This window comes from Dermacentor variabilis, chromosome 1 (assembly GCF_050947875.1).
Source record: "Dermacentor variabilis isolate Ectoservices chromosome 1, ASM5094787v1, whole genome shotgun sequence".
NCBI lineage: Eukaryota > Metazoa > Arthropoda > Arachnida > Ixodida > Ixodidae > Dermacentor > Dermacentor variabilis.
In genome coordinates this window covers 136,342,646-136,356,180 of record NC_134568.1, presented here as the reverse complement: position 1 = coordinate 136,356,180, position 13,535 = coordinate 136,342,646, and the positions used below count along the sequence as shown (strand labels likewise).

Below are 13,535 nucleotides of genomic sequence, written 5' to 3'. Positions count from 1 at the left end.
ACCATGTCATTGAAACTGTCCACATTCACAATGGTTATTTCAAACATGTGAAACTTTTTAGATTTTTAGATGTTGTCAGGATTGGGGGCTCAATCCCATCGCTCATGATCCGTTGTCAAGATTGGAGTCCGGCATGAATTCGAAGGTAGCTGGCCCATTCCGTCGTCCAACTTATCCACGCTGAGGACGCTGATGAAGGGAAGGACTGCTTCTCATCGAGAACGAGGAATATAGGTTTATTTACAGTATTTACATGCAGTTCATCAGTCTAGCACGACTGCGAGAGAAAGTACGTCAGTCTAACACGACTGCTTGAGAGAGTGTCTCAGTTTAACATGACTGCTTAAGAAAGAGTGTCGAGCATCCGCACAACAGCTGTTTTGAAACACTCGGTCCTCCCGCGATACAAGGTGACGCGAACGTTCGTTTAGGCCTCGTAAACTAGCCGCCTCTCCGCGGGACGGTTTACACACACACATGCACACACACACGTGTTCACGGTTCGAAACCGACACCACACGAATTTCGTAGAACTCGGAGCCCACCAGTTAGCGCGCCCGGGTAGCAGGTCAGATCCGCGTTGTTGTGTTGCGCACAAAGCCTGCTTCGTCGAACTCCTTCAGTCGCAACGGCGACGAGGCTAGAGCGTAACGGTGGCGGTTTCAGCACAAAGCCTGCTTCGTCAAACGCACCCTAGCTGAAGCAACGGAGAGTGGAGGACGTGTGTATTGTTCCTGACACAAAGTCGACTTAGTCACGCCGTGACTAGAGGTTGGCGGCGGCATTCCAAGATGAGGTTGCCACCGCTGGCGTAAATGGCTGGCAAACTTGCACTGCAGCTGGCCGTTCTTAACAATGTGCAAGCTCACTCGATTATAAACTATAAGTGTAAGCATGCCAGCATCAGAATACTAATAACATTAACGTGGCACACAATTGTTACTTTTGGCAGTAGCAAATGGGCCTGAGTGACAAAAGGCATAAAATGTTTTCACTAATGTCCAAAGTGCGTGTAACTTTATATGAAGGTTCAAAGTGAAGGTGGAGTTGCATGTATTGCCAGGGTCGCCGCCAGGAAGGGGTACATTGGGCATGTGCCCCAAAAAACTGCTGCAGAAGAGCAAGGCCCTTGTGACCTTCAAATCGCAACAGCAATGGCAGCACCCATATACAGTCTATGCTCGTTACAATGGGCCTGCACACAACAGACTTTCGGACATAACGCACCATATTTCAGCCTTAGTTTGTTCTACCTATTTTATTAATGCAATGAAGTTTGGTTTTAACGGACCATCGGCTACAGTGGGCGCAATTAGCGGCTATTTTGTTCAAAATTGGGCGTACAAAATGTACTTTTGCTATGTCGACATGGGCTGACAAATGGCTTGCGAGGATCAGTCGACAGTCGCGGCTCAATATTGAGTTATAGCTCCGAGAGCCAGTGGGCCAGCAGGCCCAGAAGACCAGCGTAGACGCCACTGTGCATGTTGTACTGTGCATGTGCACTGGCATCTACGCTGGTCCGCTGGTCCGCTGGCTCGCTGAGCTATAACTCTCTAATATCGTGTGCGCGAGGAAGGAAGGAAGGTGGGGCAGAAACGTGCTGTCTTCTATAGGAGAGAGAGGGGTTTTACTCCAGTGGCTGCCGTATCTTGAAAGCGATCTGCGATGTAGACAAAGTGTGCGCCTACACAAGCGCCGTATCTTAATAGCATTTTGCAATGTGAACAAAGTGTGCGCCCGCGCTGGCTTCATCTTCACAAAGTGCGCCCAGTGCCGGTAGCTTCGTATGCGCTGTGCTTTCAATGTTTAGTTCTCGCTGAAGCGAGAAATAGCACGAAGGTCAATTCGCTCACTGCTGCTGCCGTGTTTATCTTGCTTAATTCGCTATCGCAATCAACGCTTCGCCTTCTGGGTGAAACTACAACATTTCTTGTTTGTTTTTTACTTTGGATGTTCGTCACTCACTTTTTACAATAAAGTTGTTAGACATCGCGACAGAAGTTTCTGAAGTGAGGCGTTTCGGATATTACGGACTTCGGATAAAACGGACTTTTTTGTTGGATTATCAGGGTCTGTTGTAGTAAGGGTAGACTGTACCTATATTTATCTGAATAAGCATGCTTATTATGACATGTGCACCTCTCTATTTTGTTTGCTATCAGGGAACCAACACAACACTACTAGTCCATCGTGATTGTAGTTTGTGGGTCTGATGCAAGCATATAGGACTCAAATGAATTAAGTTTCAACCTGTTAGATAAATAGTTTCTGTGATGCCTATCTCATCATAGGCGTTGCCCGAAATCTAAAGCAACTGCTGGCACCCCCACTGCCCTTACAAGTTGCACAGGCAAACAATGTTGCTGCGGCACAAGCGATTATTATATAGTGCTGCGTCACCATCACTGTTTTTATTGGGTGCCAATGCTGGTGCTGCATCACGCATCTGTAATGCTCCCTGCTTAGCTGCACTTTGAAGTTTATCCAAATTAACTGGTGTGCAGCCAGATACCTGTGAATTTAATGAAAATTTGACAGGCACATGGCAATGCCCATGTTTGCTGGAACCAGATAGAATGCATAAATTATTCTATTTATATTACCTAGATTTTATTACATGCTGGTGCCTGCAGCAAAATGACTCAACAAAACAACAGCTTCGGATTTACCTCTTCAAAGAGTGCTGCTGTTGCAGCTGCCGTGGTTGTCCCGAGTGTGCACCATTTATGCTCAAGCCAGAGATGGGCACCTTAGCAGGAGTCCTATTGTGAACTGAGCTCTGTGGAAGAGTACTGGGAGGGTGCTCTTTGTACTGAGTGCTCGTGGAAGGATAGCGCTTGGGACCATAACTCTTCTGCTGCACAGAAGCCACAGGCTGCGAGCCTAAGAAAAAAATTAATGTCAATGTGACTAAAATAAATTCCCATCACAAACACTTGCGCATTGACAACAAAGGTGCATCATCAATGACAATCACAATAAATGTCAATGTGGCTATAAAAATAAATTCCCGCCACAAACACTATCACCCTTGTGCAGTGACACAAAAGGTGCATCATCAATGACATTCAAAATTTCTTTTTTGCAGCAATTTCCTCGAAGAAAGATTTACTTCAGGAGCTCTATGTAAATATGGGTGCACAAGGCATTTGAGGATATGGCTTCAAACTGCATTAAGATTGACATTTTTATTCTATTGTCTAGGTACTTAACACTTTCCTGCCCTCGCCTATACCTATCAATTTGCATTTTGCCACTCTCCGAGAACTCTTGACAAATAGTATCATTTGATAGTTAAAGGAACTATTTATTCAGTTTCGCTTTTTGTTTCCTTTCTCCACCACACGGGGATTTTTAAAGCACCTTTGGAATAGGGGTGTGGTCGGTGTGATGAACTGCTGTAGTCCCCAAGATGGCATGAACGTCATCCACCGCTTATCCAAGGAAACATTCCATTTCTACAGGTTCAGATGCATCTGCGTGCGAGCTTTCGGACGATGACAGCAGTACTGACATGGACAACTTCGGTTCATCAGACTTCAGCACGCAGTTTCACTTTCTTTTCCAAACCATTTTGATGCTGCTACCTACTAATCTAAAGATATCTAGAGTGCTCTAAAGATCACAGTTCTTATCCGCAAGGTGTCACCAGCCTTTGGGTAGGTTCACTTGCTGCCAAGGTTGCACTAGTCATTAGGGCTAATGCTAACGTTATCTTATCCATATGCATTTCAAGAAATTATGTACACAGCTTATATTTGCTGGAATGTTGCATAGATACCTTGTACTGAAAATGCATATTCCGAAATTTTTTATAGCGTGTGTGAATCAACATTCGACATTTTCACGTAACTTTCTTTTCTGTATAAAATGTTAGATTCTTTCATATTCTTTTTTCACAAACATGTTTGGGACTAGTACAGTTGAGAAAAGAATTTCTTCCTCCACAATTTTGTACTGCACACTTTTGATCAAGCATGCTCTGTGAAAAAGTATTTAGTAGCAGTTGAACCCGGCTATATCGAACTCGCAAGAAAACGCGCATTCGCGCAGAAGCACAGTCTAGTGCGAGCGCACCAATCACTTCGGAGGATGTGGGCTAAGGACCGTCGTTGCTTTTCTCATTGTGCCCACTTTCACTTGTGCTCGGTACGATGTCGGCAATGTAGTCTTCGTTTTCGGGCTCTCCTGTGGCCGCGACACCATCATTTGCGCTCACAAACTCGTCCACCGTTGATTTGTCAACAGCTTTCGGAAATTCTGACAGCTCGCTCCCAACTTCGACAACATCGGCAACGACTTCGTCGCATTCATCAGAATTTAGTTATCACCAAGCATGCGAAAGTCGGCATGGCTGAAGTAATTTCGGATGAACCACTTGCACACGGCCGTGCATACGCGTCGGGCACCACGAGTCACGAGTTTGGCCGCTTTAGCCGTAATCTCCCCCTTCAAGATCGTTCTGAGAGTGCTCCTTGGAATCTTGTACGCTCCAGGGACACATCCGACTTCTCATCGCGTTCGATCCTATTTATGATTTCAAGCTTCAAGACGAAAGGCGAATCCTGCTGCTTCATCACGGCAACACTGCGGGAGAAGGCCTACGAGGCGCAGACACAATGAACCAGAAAAGCAGCGAGACAACTCGCACTTCCACCATCTTGCACGACGAGGGCACAAGAGTCTCTGATTGGCTGTCTGAGCAAGCGCTGCGGGCGGGCCAGTATCATTTTTTGCAGGGGGGTGTCGATGGCTCGTCCGAGGCAGGGCGGTCACGGTAGGGAGAGCTAAAGCCCCTCCATCCACGCGCCACCGCCGCTTGGGGAAATGTGTATGGAGGGGCTTTAAGGAGAGCGGTTGGATGGAGCCGTGCCGCCGGGTTTTCCCGCCACCGCGAGGGAAAGCCAACTTCCGGGGGCACTTTCTGCCGCTTGACGTTTGATATATCGGGAGTCGCTGCTTTTTTTGTTCGATGTAAGCGTAATTTTTGCTATATATACTCAATGTAACTATGCCTTGTCCAAAAATTGTTCGATGTATAGAATAATTCAATGTAAACGGGTTCGATATAGTCGGGTTCGACTGTAGACTACGAAAAACTGCTGTGCTTCCCATGGGCAGGAACATGTTGACCTCGTCTTTACCAACCCTTCTGTCAACTATCTAACACAGTTATTCCAAGGTATCAGCTTTCAGACCGACAAAGGAGATGAAGCCTAAAGGCCAAACTGCAGTACGCTTGCCGGCATGTGAAAGCTCATGCCCATGCGCCTTGCGTTTGCTGTACCTCATGAGGAATGGCTATTTGAAACTACAAGACGTGCACCTACTTGGCTCACTACTTTCGCATTAGTAGACATCATTTCACATTTCTGCGAGGAAGCCAGAGCACTGACATTTGTGTGGAGAACCTACCTGTGCTCGTTCTTCACTTCAATGTGCACGATCTGTCCCTCGCCAACTGGGCATGCATAGGCGTGCAGGTGTGAGCTTTCGAGCACCGGCAAGTGTACATGTAGTTTGGCCTTTAGCCCTTTAGTGCCCACTGTTGCCCAGGAGCAACAGCCTAAAAAGTTTTTTTCTTGAAGGCGCCCTGCTGAACGATACCACTGGTGCCATCTGTGGAATGTACCAAGACTAGCGAGCATCTTAAGTTTGAAGTAAATACGTAGAGATGGCAGCACCGTTCCTTTGTTGTTTTTTTCTTGACTGTTCTGAGAGGTGCCAGCGCAAGGACCGCACACGTGAGTAAATTTGTTCAGCTATGGCGGTATAGGACACTACTATGACAACTCTCACACTTAGAATAGCTCATAAGACCTTGTACGACATTTATGAGGAGGTTAAACGGTGTGGCCGCAATTTGTACAATGAACTTTTACACGCCAAAAGTGGTGTTGCCCAGGAGCAACAATGGGCCTATGTGGAGGCATGATCATATGTAGGGAGATATCGTATGTGGCAGTTTTTGCTGTGCTGAAGGTAAAGCAAAGCAATAGCAGAGTGTTCATTCTACCGAACAGAATAAGCGTTCCTCATAAGATCATATTTCCTGTCTTTCATATATAGATGGCGATGTCAAAAGAAAAAAAGTGGCTTACTGAAGAAGAAATTCAGGAGCTTATCTTTCTTCTGGACGGTAAATTGTCTGACGCTGACTTCGACAGCGACCCGGATGACCCCGACTATGATCCGAGAGATGCTTGAAAGTTGATTGATACCTGTCCGCTAGGAATAGTGACCAATCTTCGCGACAAAGAGCCATGCATAGAGGATGACGAAGGAATGTTATGCGATAATGTTGAAGCTTCGCCGGGTACTTCTCGTGCCCACTCGGTGGCTCCGCACAAGAAAAAGAAAGAAAATGTTTGCAGAACATGGAGGAAAGAAGACCGTTCGGTTGGTGACACTGACTGGAATGGGGAGCTGCCCTCACCGCCCGACGAGGTGCTAAGCCCTTACGAATACTTTTGTTCATTTTTTGATCAAGATATGGTAGACACACGGCGCTATCAATCAAATCTGTATTCTACCCAGAAGAAAGGCACCTGTGCGAACATCAGCGAGGACGAAATGAGGCAGTATCTTTCCATATTGGTGGTTTCAGGGAAGGTCAGAGTACCTCATTTCCAGATGTTTCGGCAGTACGGCGCAAGATTTGAGCCTGTGGCGGACCTCATGTCGAGGAATCGCTTCGAGGCCATACATCAATGCCTACACATGAATGACAATTTGCAGGCAGTACCATGGGACTCCAAGGACCACGACCGCCTTTTCAAGGCACGCCCACTTGTAGACCAACTGAAGAAAAACATGAAGGCTGTGGCTCCAGAGGAGCGGCAGAGAATTGACGAACAAATTATTCCATTCAAGGGGAGGTCACCCCTAAAGCAGTACATGAAATCGAAGCCTCACAAGTGGGGTTATAAAGTTTTCACAAGGGCAGATTCTTCCGGCATTATGCACGACTTTATCATCTATGAAGGTAAAGGCACTGCGCATGACCATGGGTTCAGCATCTCCGGCGATATAGTCATCGATCTGGTGAAAGATCTTCCGGAGCACAAAAGGCATGTTATTTTTTGATAACTGGTTTACCAGCCTGCGCCTTATTGCGCCTTATGGAGGTGCTGAGGTGCAAAGGATTCCTGTGTGTTGGCACCATCAGGGTCGACAGGACAGAGAAGTGCCCGCTGGCTGTTGATGCAGCAATCAAGGCGGAAGGAACAGGCTCCGTGGATTTTCGCCTGGGTGAGAAGCCTAATATTCGAATCATCAAATGGTTTGATAACAGCTCCGTCCACCTTGTGTCTAGCTATGCTGGTGTCCAACCAACCAACATATGTAAGCATTGGAACAGCAAGGAAAAGCACATAATCGATGTTCCACGCCCTTTTGCCGTAAGGGAGTATAATGTCTTCATGGGAGGTGTTGATCTTGCTGATACACTCATTGAGCTGTATCGCACGGACCACAAGTCCAAAAGATGGTACATGCGGATATTTTTTTGGATGATTGATGTTTCAGTTGTCAATGGGTGGCTGCTGTACAAACGTCGCTGTGCTCAGCTGTCCGTCAAAAGAAAGCTGTCACTCCTGACCTTTCGAGTTCAAATTGCCCAGACCCTCGCACTCGTGAAGTCGAAGCTATTGAAAAGAAGATCAGGTGCCACCACTGAGCTTGGAATTCTGCCTGCAAAACAGATGATCCATTGTCCGGTGACACCAAGGCCCACAGTGGACGTGAGGTATGATGGCATGAATCACTGGCCTCAGTCTGATGAAAAGAAGAACCGGTGTAAGTACTGCAAATCTGGCTACACTTTTCTATACTGCGCAAAGTGTAACATGCACCTATGTCTATTCCAAGCCGCAACTATAGTGCCTAGCATATACTGGCTAGTGTGCCATGCGCCAGCTCTTTTCAATGGACGAGCATGGCGCCGCCTGCAATGAATGCCCACTATGGCCGGCAGAGGTCGCTGCCACACGGGTGGGTGCAGACTGCGCGTGTCGTCTGCTTCGCATATCAGTTTCGCAGCTGTTGCGTCGGTTTCTGTGTTCGCGTTTTCAGTGTTATAGCAGCGTTGCGTGCTTGTTCTTGGTGTTGTCAAAGAGTGAGTGCGTGGCTGTTATGTTCGTGTGCCTGTCATTGCGAGAATTATGCGGCGGCGGTGAAAAAATGCCGAAGCTATAGAAACAGTGCAAGGAGAGGACCTGCTTTGTGCCGTTGTGTAGAAGCGGTTACCGCTCGAACAAAGGGCGTGTATCCTTGTTCATTCTACCATCTGATACGAACTGGCAGCAGAATGGGCAAGAATGATCAGGAGAACGGACAGAAGGCCGGCACCAACTGCTGCGGTTTGTGAAAAACATTTCGAAAACAGGTTAGTCGAGCGCACGTTCTCTATCACCGTGAATGACGTTGTCCACGAGATTCCCCGCGATAAAACACGCCCACGGTGGAAGTATTCTTCCATCGTGACCACGCCTGAAACCCTAAGCTATACCCACGATATTCCCTGAGTATGCTAAGCATTCAGCTTACTTTTCCTGAGTACCAGGGGAAAAAAAACAAGAAAAAACGAGCAGTAGTGCTTTGATCTACTATACTGCAGGTTGTGTTGCACGAAAGATCACTGCCCAAATTTCTTGACCAAATTGTGCAGGCTTCCTTTGCGTAAGTAAAGCTGAAGCTAGTAACGACGCTGCTTCATTATTGCACTTCCCATTTTGACAATGGAGGCCTTGCTTGTCTATCTTAGCCAGACGTTGTCAACAGCTGTGAAGGCCGTGGAAGATGATTTTACTGTGTTCTTCAGCAGAAACAAGTTACATGTAGCGAGTGTAGCTGATTTTTCAGGTCAGCTGCAGACGGCACCCAGAGCATATATGAAAAGCCAGCTTTGACAGCGCTTGCAAACTTCTTTATTTTCTTGAGGTTTCGGTTTTTTTGTAAAAGGCATCAACAAAGAGAGGGAAGCGCAAAGGCAACGGCAGAAGCTCCTTAAACTGCGTCACTGCGCGATCTATTTTCTTCATGTATGTGTGCATTATCTCATCTAGGGCTGTCTTATATGCCTGCGTTTGACTGTTGTTACGCATAAATAAAATCTTTGTTACACTTTAATGAAAGATCTGTTTCCTATTTTTGTTCACGTATATCAGACATATAAAAAGAAATCTGCACGTATTTACCAAGTACAAAAAAATGTATAGTACACGGAACACCACGTGCAGTCCCTTTTACAGGCAATTTTTCTTTTTTTTTGCTTATTATCCTATCCTCGGGGCCCAATGGGAATTATAAGGAGATGGGTACATGGTTTACAAACAATCAAAAACATTCAAACCTATGAGGACAACAATAAGATAATAGGCAGAAATAGCAGCAAATAAAATAAAAAGAAAGAACAGAGAAATTAAAGTCATTTCAAAAGATGATCGGTTACAGCGGTTTTGAATGGTTATGCATTAATATTCCTTTACTTTATTAGAATGAAAAATGTAACCTAAAACTTACCCTTAAAAAATTACGTTGCAATCATCGCTAGAATAAAAAAACAAGTGTCCTTAGCTATCGCCGAAGAGACACGTACGAAGGTGAACGCCTTGTAAAGCCTACTCTAATTCACTCTAGTCCTCCTTCATCCACCCTAATCCTCCTTAATTAATACACCTTAATCCCTCTAATTCAGCCTAATCCCCCTTAATCCAATCACTATAACCAATAATGAAATTTGCTAATGATTATAGCATCTCTTATACATGGCTGGACATGCTTTGGTTCGTTTCTGGCCTTCCTTGGATCGTGTGATATGTTCTGTACCTCGCAACACGGCCTTGGAACATGGAGATCAAGGCATTTGCCTTAAAAATTACGTTTTCTCTTCGCCAGCATAGAAACACATCAAGTTCCCCGCTCGAAGCCCAGCTGAGCTAGCACACGCTTTTCGTGCAAGCGACAAGCGCTATAGAAGCCTGTTGTAATCAAAACAAACCCTGATTTATAAATCAGCTGCCCACATTAGAACTGTGCTGCTGCTACAGCTTAATAAAAACAAAAGCACAGCAGCCCGCTTGCCGATGCTGTGGAAACACGGCGGGCTACGAAGACCGGATGGTGCTGCGGCACCCACCTGCACTGCAGCGCCCCTAGCGGCAGCCGCCGACATTCGTTGCATTTGGTGCCACCCGGGAGGCCGCGGACGGCACACTAGCCAGTATATTCTAGGCACTATACCGCAACTGCTTCAAGGCATTCCATGTGAAGTAGGACCACAGATGCCCAATGTTGTTATGGAGCAACACCTCATTATGCAGCTATGAACAAACAATTTTTTTCTGACAGCATTATTCGCATATTTTGTCGCTCCTTTATGCATGCTGAAGTTTCTGTGATGCTCCATATTGAAATAAGGTTTTGGGCATCAAAGGGTTAGACTGCAATAGTTGCTTACACGCTGACCACATCAACTTAGAGATCACTTCTAAAATGGTGCTAAATTCTTTCTTTTTGGGGGTGAGCCGATTAGGGCGAGTTTATAGCCAGTTATCATGCAAGACAGAAATAACCACTGCCAATGGTCAGACGACATTCAGACAGTTGAGTTTCTCCAGCAGCTGCAGGCTATGATGAGAGAGAGCCCTGAAAGGTCAATTATGGCCATCCTGAGCAGCTTTAAGTGGCACAGTCAGCAGCCAAGCTTACTGTATGCAATGTCATTAGGCATCACTCCTAAAAAATGGATTTGTTTACTCCCAGAGGGCCTGTGCAACCATCTGCGGCCACATCACCCTGAATCACCACATCACCCCCCCCCCCCCCCCCTCAGCTTTGTTATAACGGGGTTTTACTCCAGCCGGTGATAGCAAGAACGAGCTTCAAGACCCTCGCATCGGTGTCGAACATTGTGGCCTGCACGGTATTTAACAGTAGTATGTCCACTTCTGCCCGTGAAGGCCACCGTGGGGAAAACGATGCATCGCTATTCCCAACCCTGAATGTGTTCGGCAGAAGTCAATGATGCAGTATATACAAGGCATTGTGCTGTGCTCGCAATTCGTGCGTGGTCAGTGCAGCGCAGTCAAGCCTGATAGTGAGGAAAATCTGCCGACACGAACAAAACTGCCTCTTAACTTTGCAGTTGCAGCGACACCGAGAGCATCGCACTACAAGCAATAAGTGAGAAGAAGAGCACATGCAAGCAGCATGGCAGCCAACGGAAATTCATGATGTAGTGTTTTCTTGGTTGTTTACAATCCTTCCTCGATATCTATGTCGTGAGGCGCTGCATCTTGCAGCTGGCAGCGCACACATACTTTAAAAGTGATTTTAAATATGTTCTAAGCTATGTTTGCTGTTGATATTTTGCAGACGATAGGTGTGTGTGTGCCCACATAAATCGATCTCATGTGTTATCTCCACTTCAAAATTTTGTGTCAGTACTCCTCTTTAAAGTTTGAATCTACTCAATGAAGGAAGCATATTTTTAATTTAGGTCATCAATATTTTTTTTACGAAGTTGTTGAAAACAGCAAACATTAAGAAAAGTTTAGAACTCTGTAATAAAAACAATGTCACAATTTTGTAAACTGCACTTGTTGAGAAGTGATCTAAAGCTGCCAAAAGTGTATATTAGATGCCATTCCACTATATACCATTAATTTGTGAGTGGTATACTAGAACTAGTAAAAGTATCAATATCACATTAACTGCAAACTCATAGATCACATTTGCCCCTTTCAGATGCTAACACAAATTCAGTTTACAAAACTGCAATATTTGCCTTCCATGTAGTTAAAAAAATTTTTAAACTTCGCCTCAACTCTTTCGGAACTCGCATGTTTATGACATTTTACGGTAAAAAATTGTGGTCCTTAATTAAAATTTGCAGTTGGTAGAATTCAGCTTTCTCCTAAAATGGAACAAATTTTGTTTGAATTGGTTCAGTGGTTGTTTAATCAGAGCATTTATGCATTTCACATGTATTTGAATAGAAAAGTTGGGCCCAAAGGTTAAGCTCTCTTAACATTAAACTGACTATATTCACAAAATTGAGCAATGGCACATACATATTCAACAAAGAGAGCCCTTTTAATATCTTCTCTTAGCTGCAAACTTCACTCTTCCAAACCATGAATCTTCAATGACACTATTATTCAGCACGGTCTTCTCTCGCATCTCACGCAGTGCATCTCTCCTATGCGACACCTACTTGCCATAACTGCTCCACTATGCAAACTCACGTTCTGCAGAATGAGAAATTATTTCAGCTTCTGCAAGAAGCTGCATTGTGCCCACAGTGCATGGGTTTCACAGCTATTGAAGCATTCCATTTCAATTGAGCTGAGCCCAAGTCTTAAAAGGGTGACTGATCGAAATAAAAGCCTTATCCCACCTGTTTGGACTACCATTAATCGCTTGCTAGTTCTAGTGTGTTTGACACTCTTATTACATCTTTATCAATTTTTGCTTTCTATCTAGGCACTCTACTAAGCAAATGACATTTCAGTGCAGAGCATTCTAGTTGAACCTGTAAAACATGCACTTTCCTACCAGGCTTTTTTTCTTCATCACTGTCATCACTGAGCTGCAATCGCAGGTTGAAAAGTTGTGGATCATCCTTGCTGTAAGGAAGACAGAACAACCATTATTACAGAAGCTCACTGAAAAGTTTCAGTAACAAAAGGGACAGGCATGTGAAGAAGGCTGTAAACATATTTAAGATGAAACCTTTAAAATGAAACCATCACAACAACAAATGGAAGCAAGCACGATGACAAGAAGCATTATAAGCAGCTGTGTGAGCACATAGAAGGTTGCAATTTACACCTAAGTGACCAAAATTCTGACCCTTAACATAGAAAGCAAACAAACTAACTACTTGTGGGATTTGAACTCGCACCCCATTCACCCACCATTTGTTTTTTATGTCAGTGTGTTCACCACTTTGCTGCTCTCTACCACTTTGTTGTGGCCACACACGGCAGCGGTGAGCTAGAAGCATGGAGTAAGACATATAGGAGGTGAAACTCCCATCAGCGCGAGCGAGCGCGGGCGACCAGATAAAGTCACAATTGTTGCATGCGCCGACGCTACCATATGCAGTGGCGGCACCATGTGGCGCGTCGTAGAAGCCGCAGCGGGGAAAAAAAAAAAAAAAAAAAAAAAAAAAAAAAAAAAAGAAAAAAAGAAAAAAAAAAAAAGCAGCGCCCGGCCAGCGGCTCCGGCAGCTCCGGCCACTCCGTGGTAGAAGCAGTTGTTCTTTATTCTATGGTAGAAGTCGGGCGCGCGCGGCCGAACGGGAGCAACACGCTCAACCGGTTGCCCTGGCAACCGAAACGGCGGTAATTTCTTCCCATGCCGCCAGGTGCCGCCAGCATGAAAATATATCCGCGGGATTGTGACCTTTACTGGTCGCCGCAAACAGCGGAGTTTCCACTCCTAAATATTTCTTGCTCCGTGGCTAGAAGTAAGTCTTTTTCCCCCTCATTTATAGATGCTGTCAGTTACACATCAATGTGGTCACA

General features: G+C 45.3%; 1 protein-coding gene across 2 annotated transcripts in view; it reads right to left on the bottom strand.

Moving 5' to 3' along the window:
* Mps1 (dual specificity protein kinase monopolar spindle 1) overlaps window positions 1-13,535 on the bottom strand; it is a 134,547-nt gene that overhangs the window by 71,596 nt on the left and 49,416 nt on the right. For both annotated transcript variants that reach the window (XM_075695494.1, XM_075695502.1), the window contains exons 8-9: window positions 12,562-12,632; window positions 2,673-2,886 (exon numbers count right to left, since the gene is read on the bottom strand). In XM_075695494.1, coding sequence (XP_075551609.1) covers window positions 2,673-2,886; window positions 12,562-12,632 — 285 coding nt within the window. The remainder of the gene's footprint in view (window positions 1-2,672; window positions 2,887-12,561; window positions 12,633-13,535) is intronic.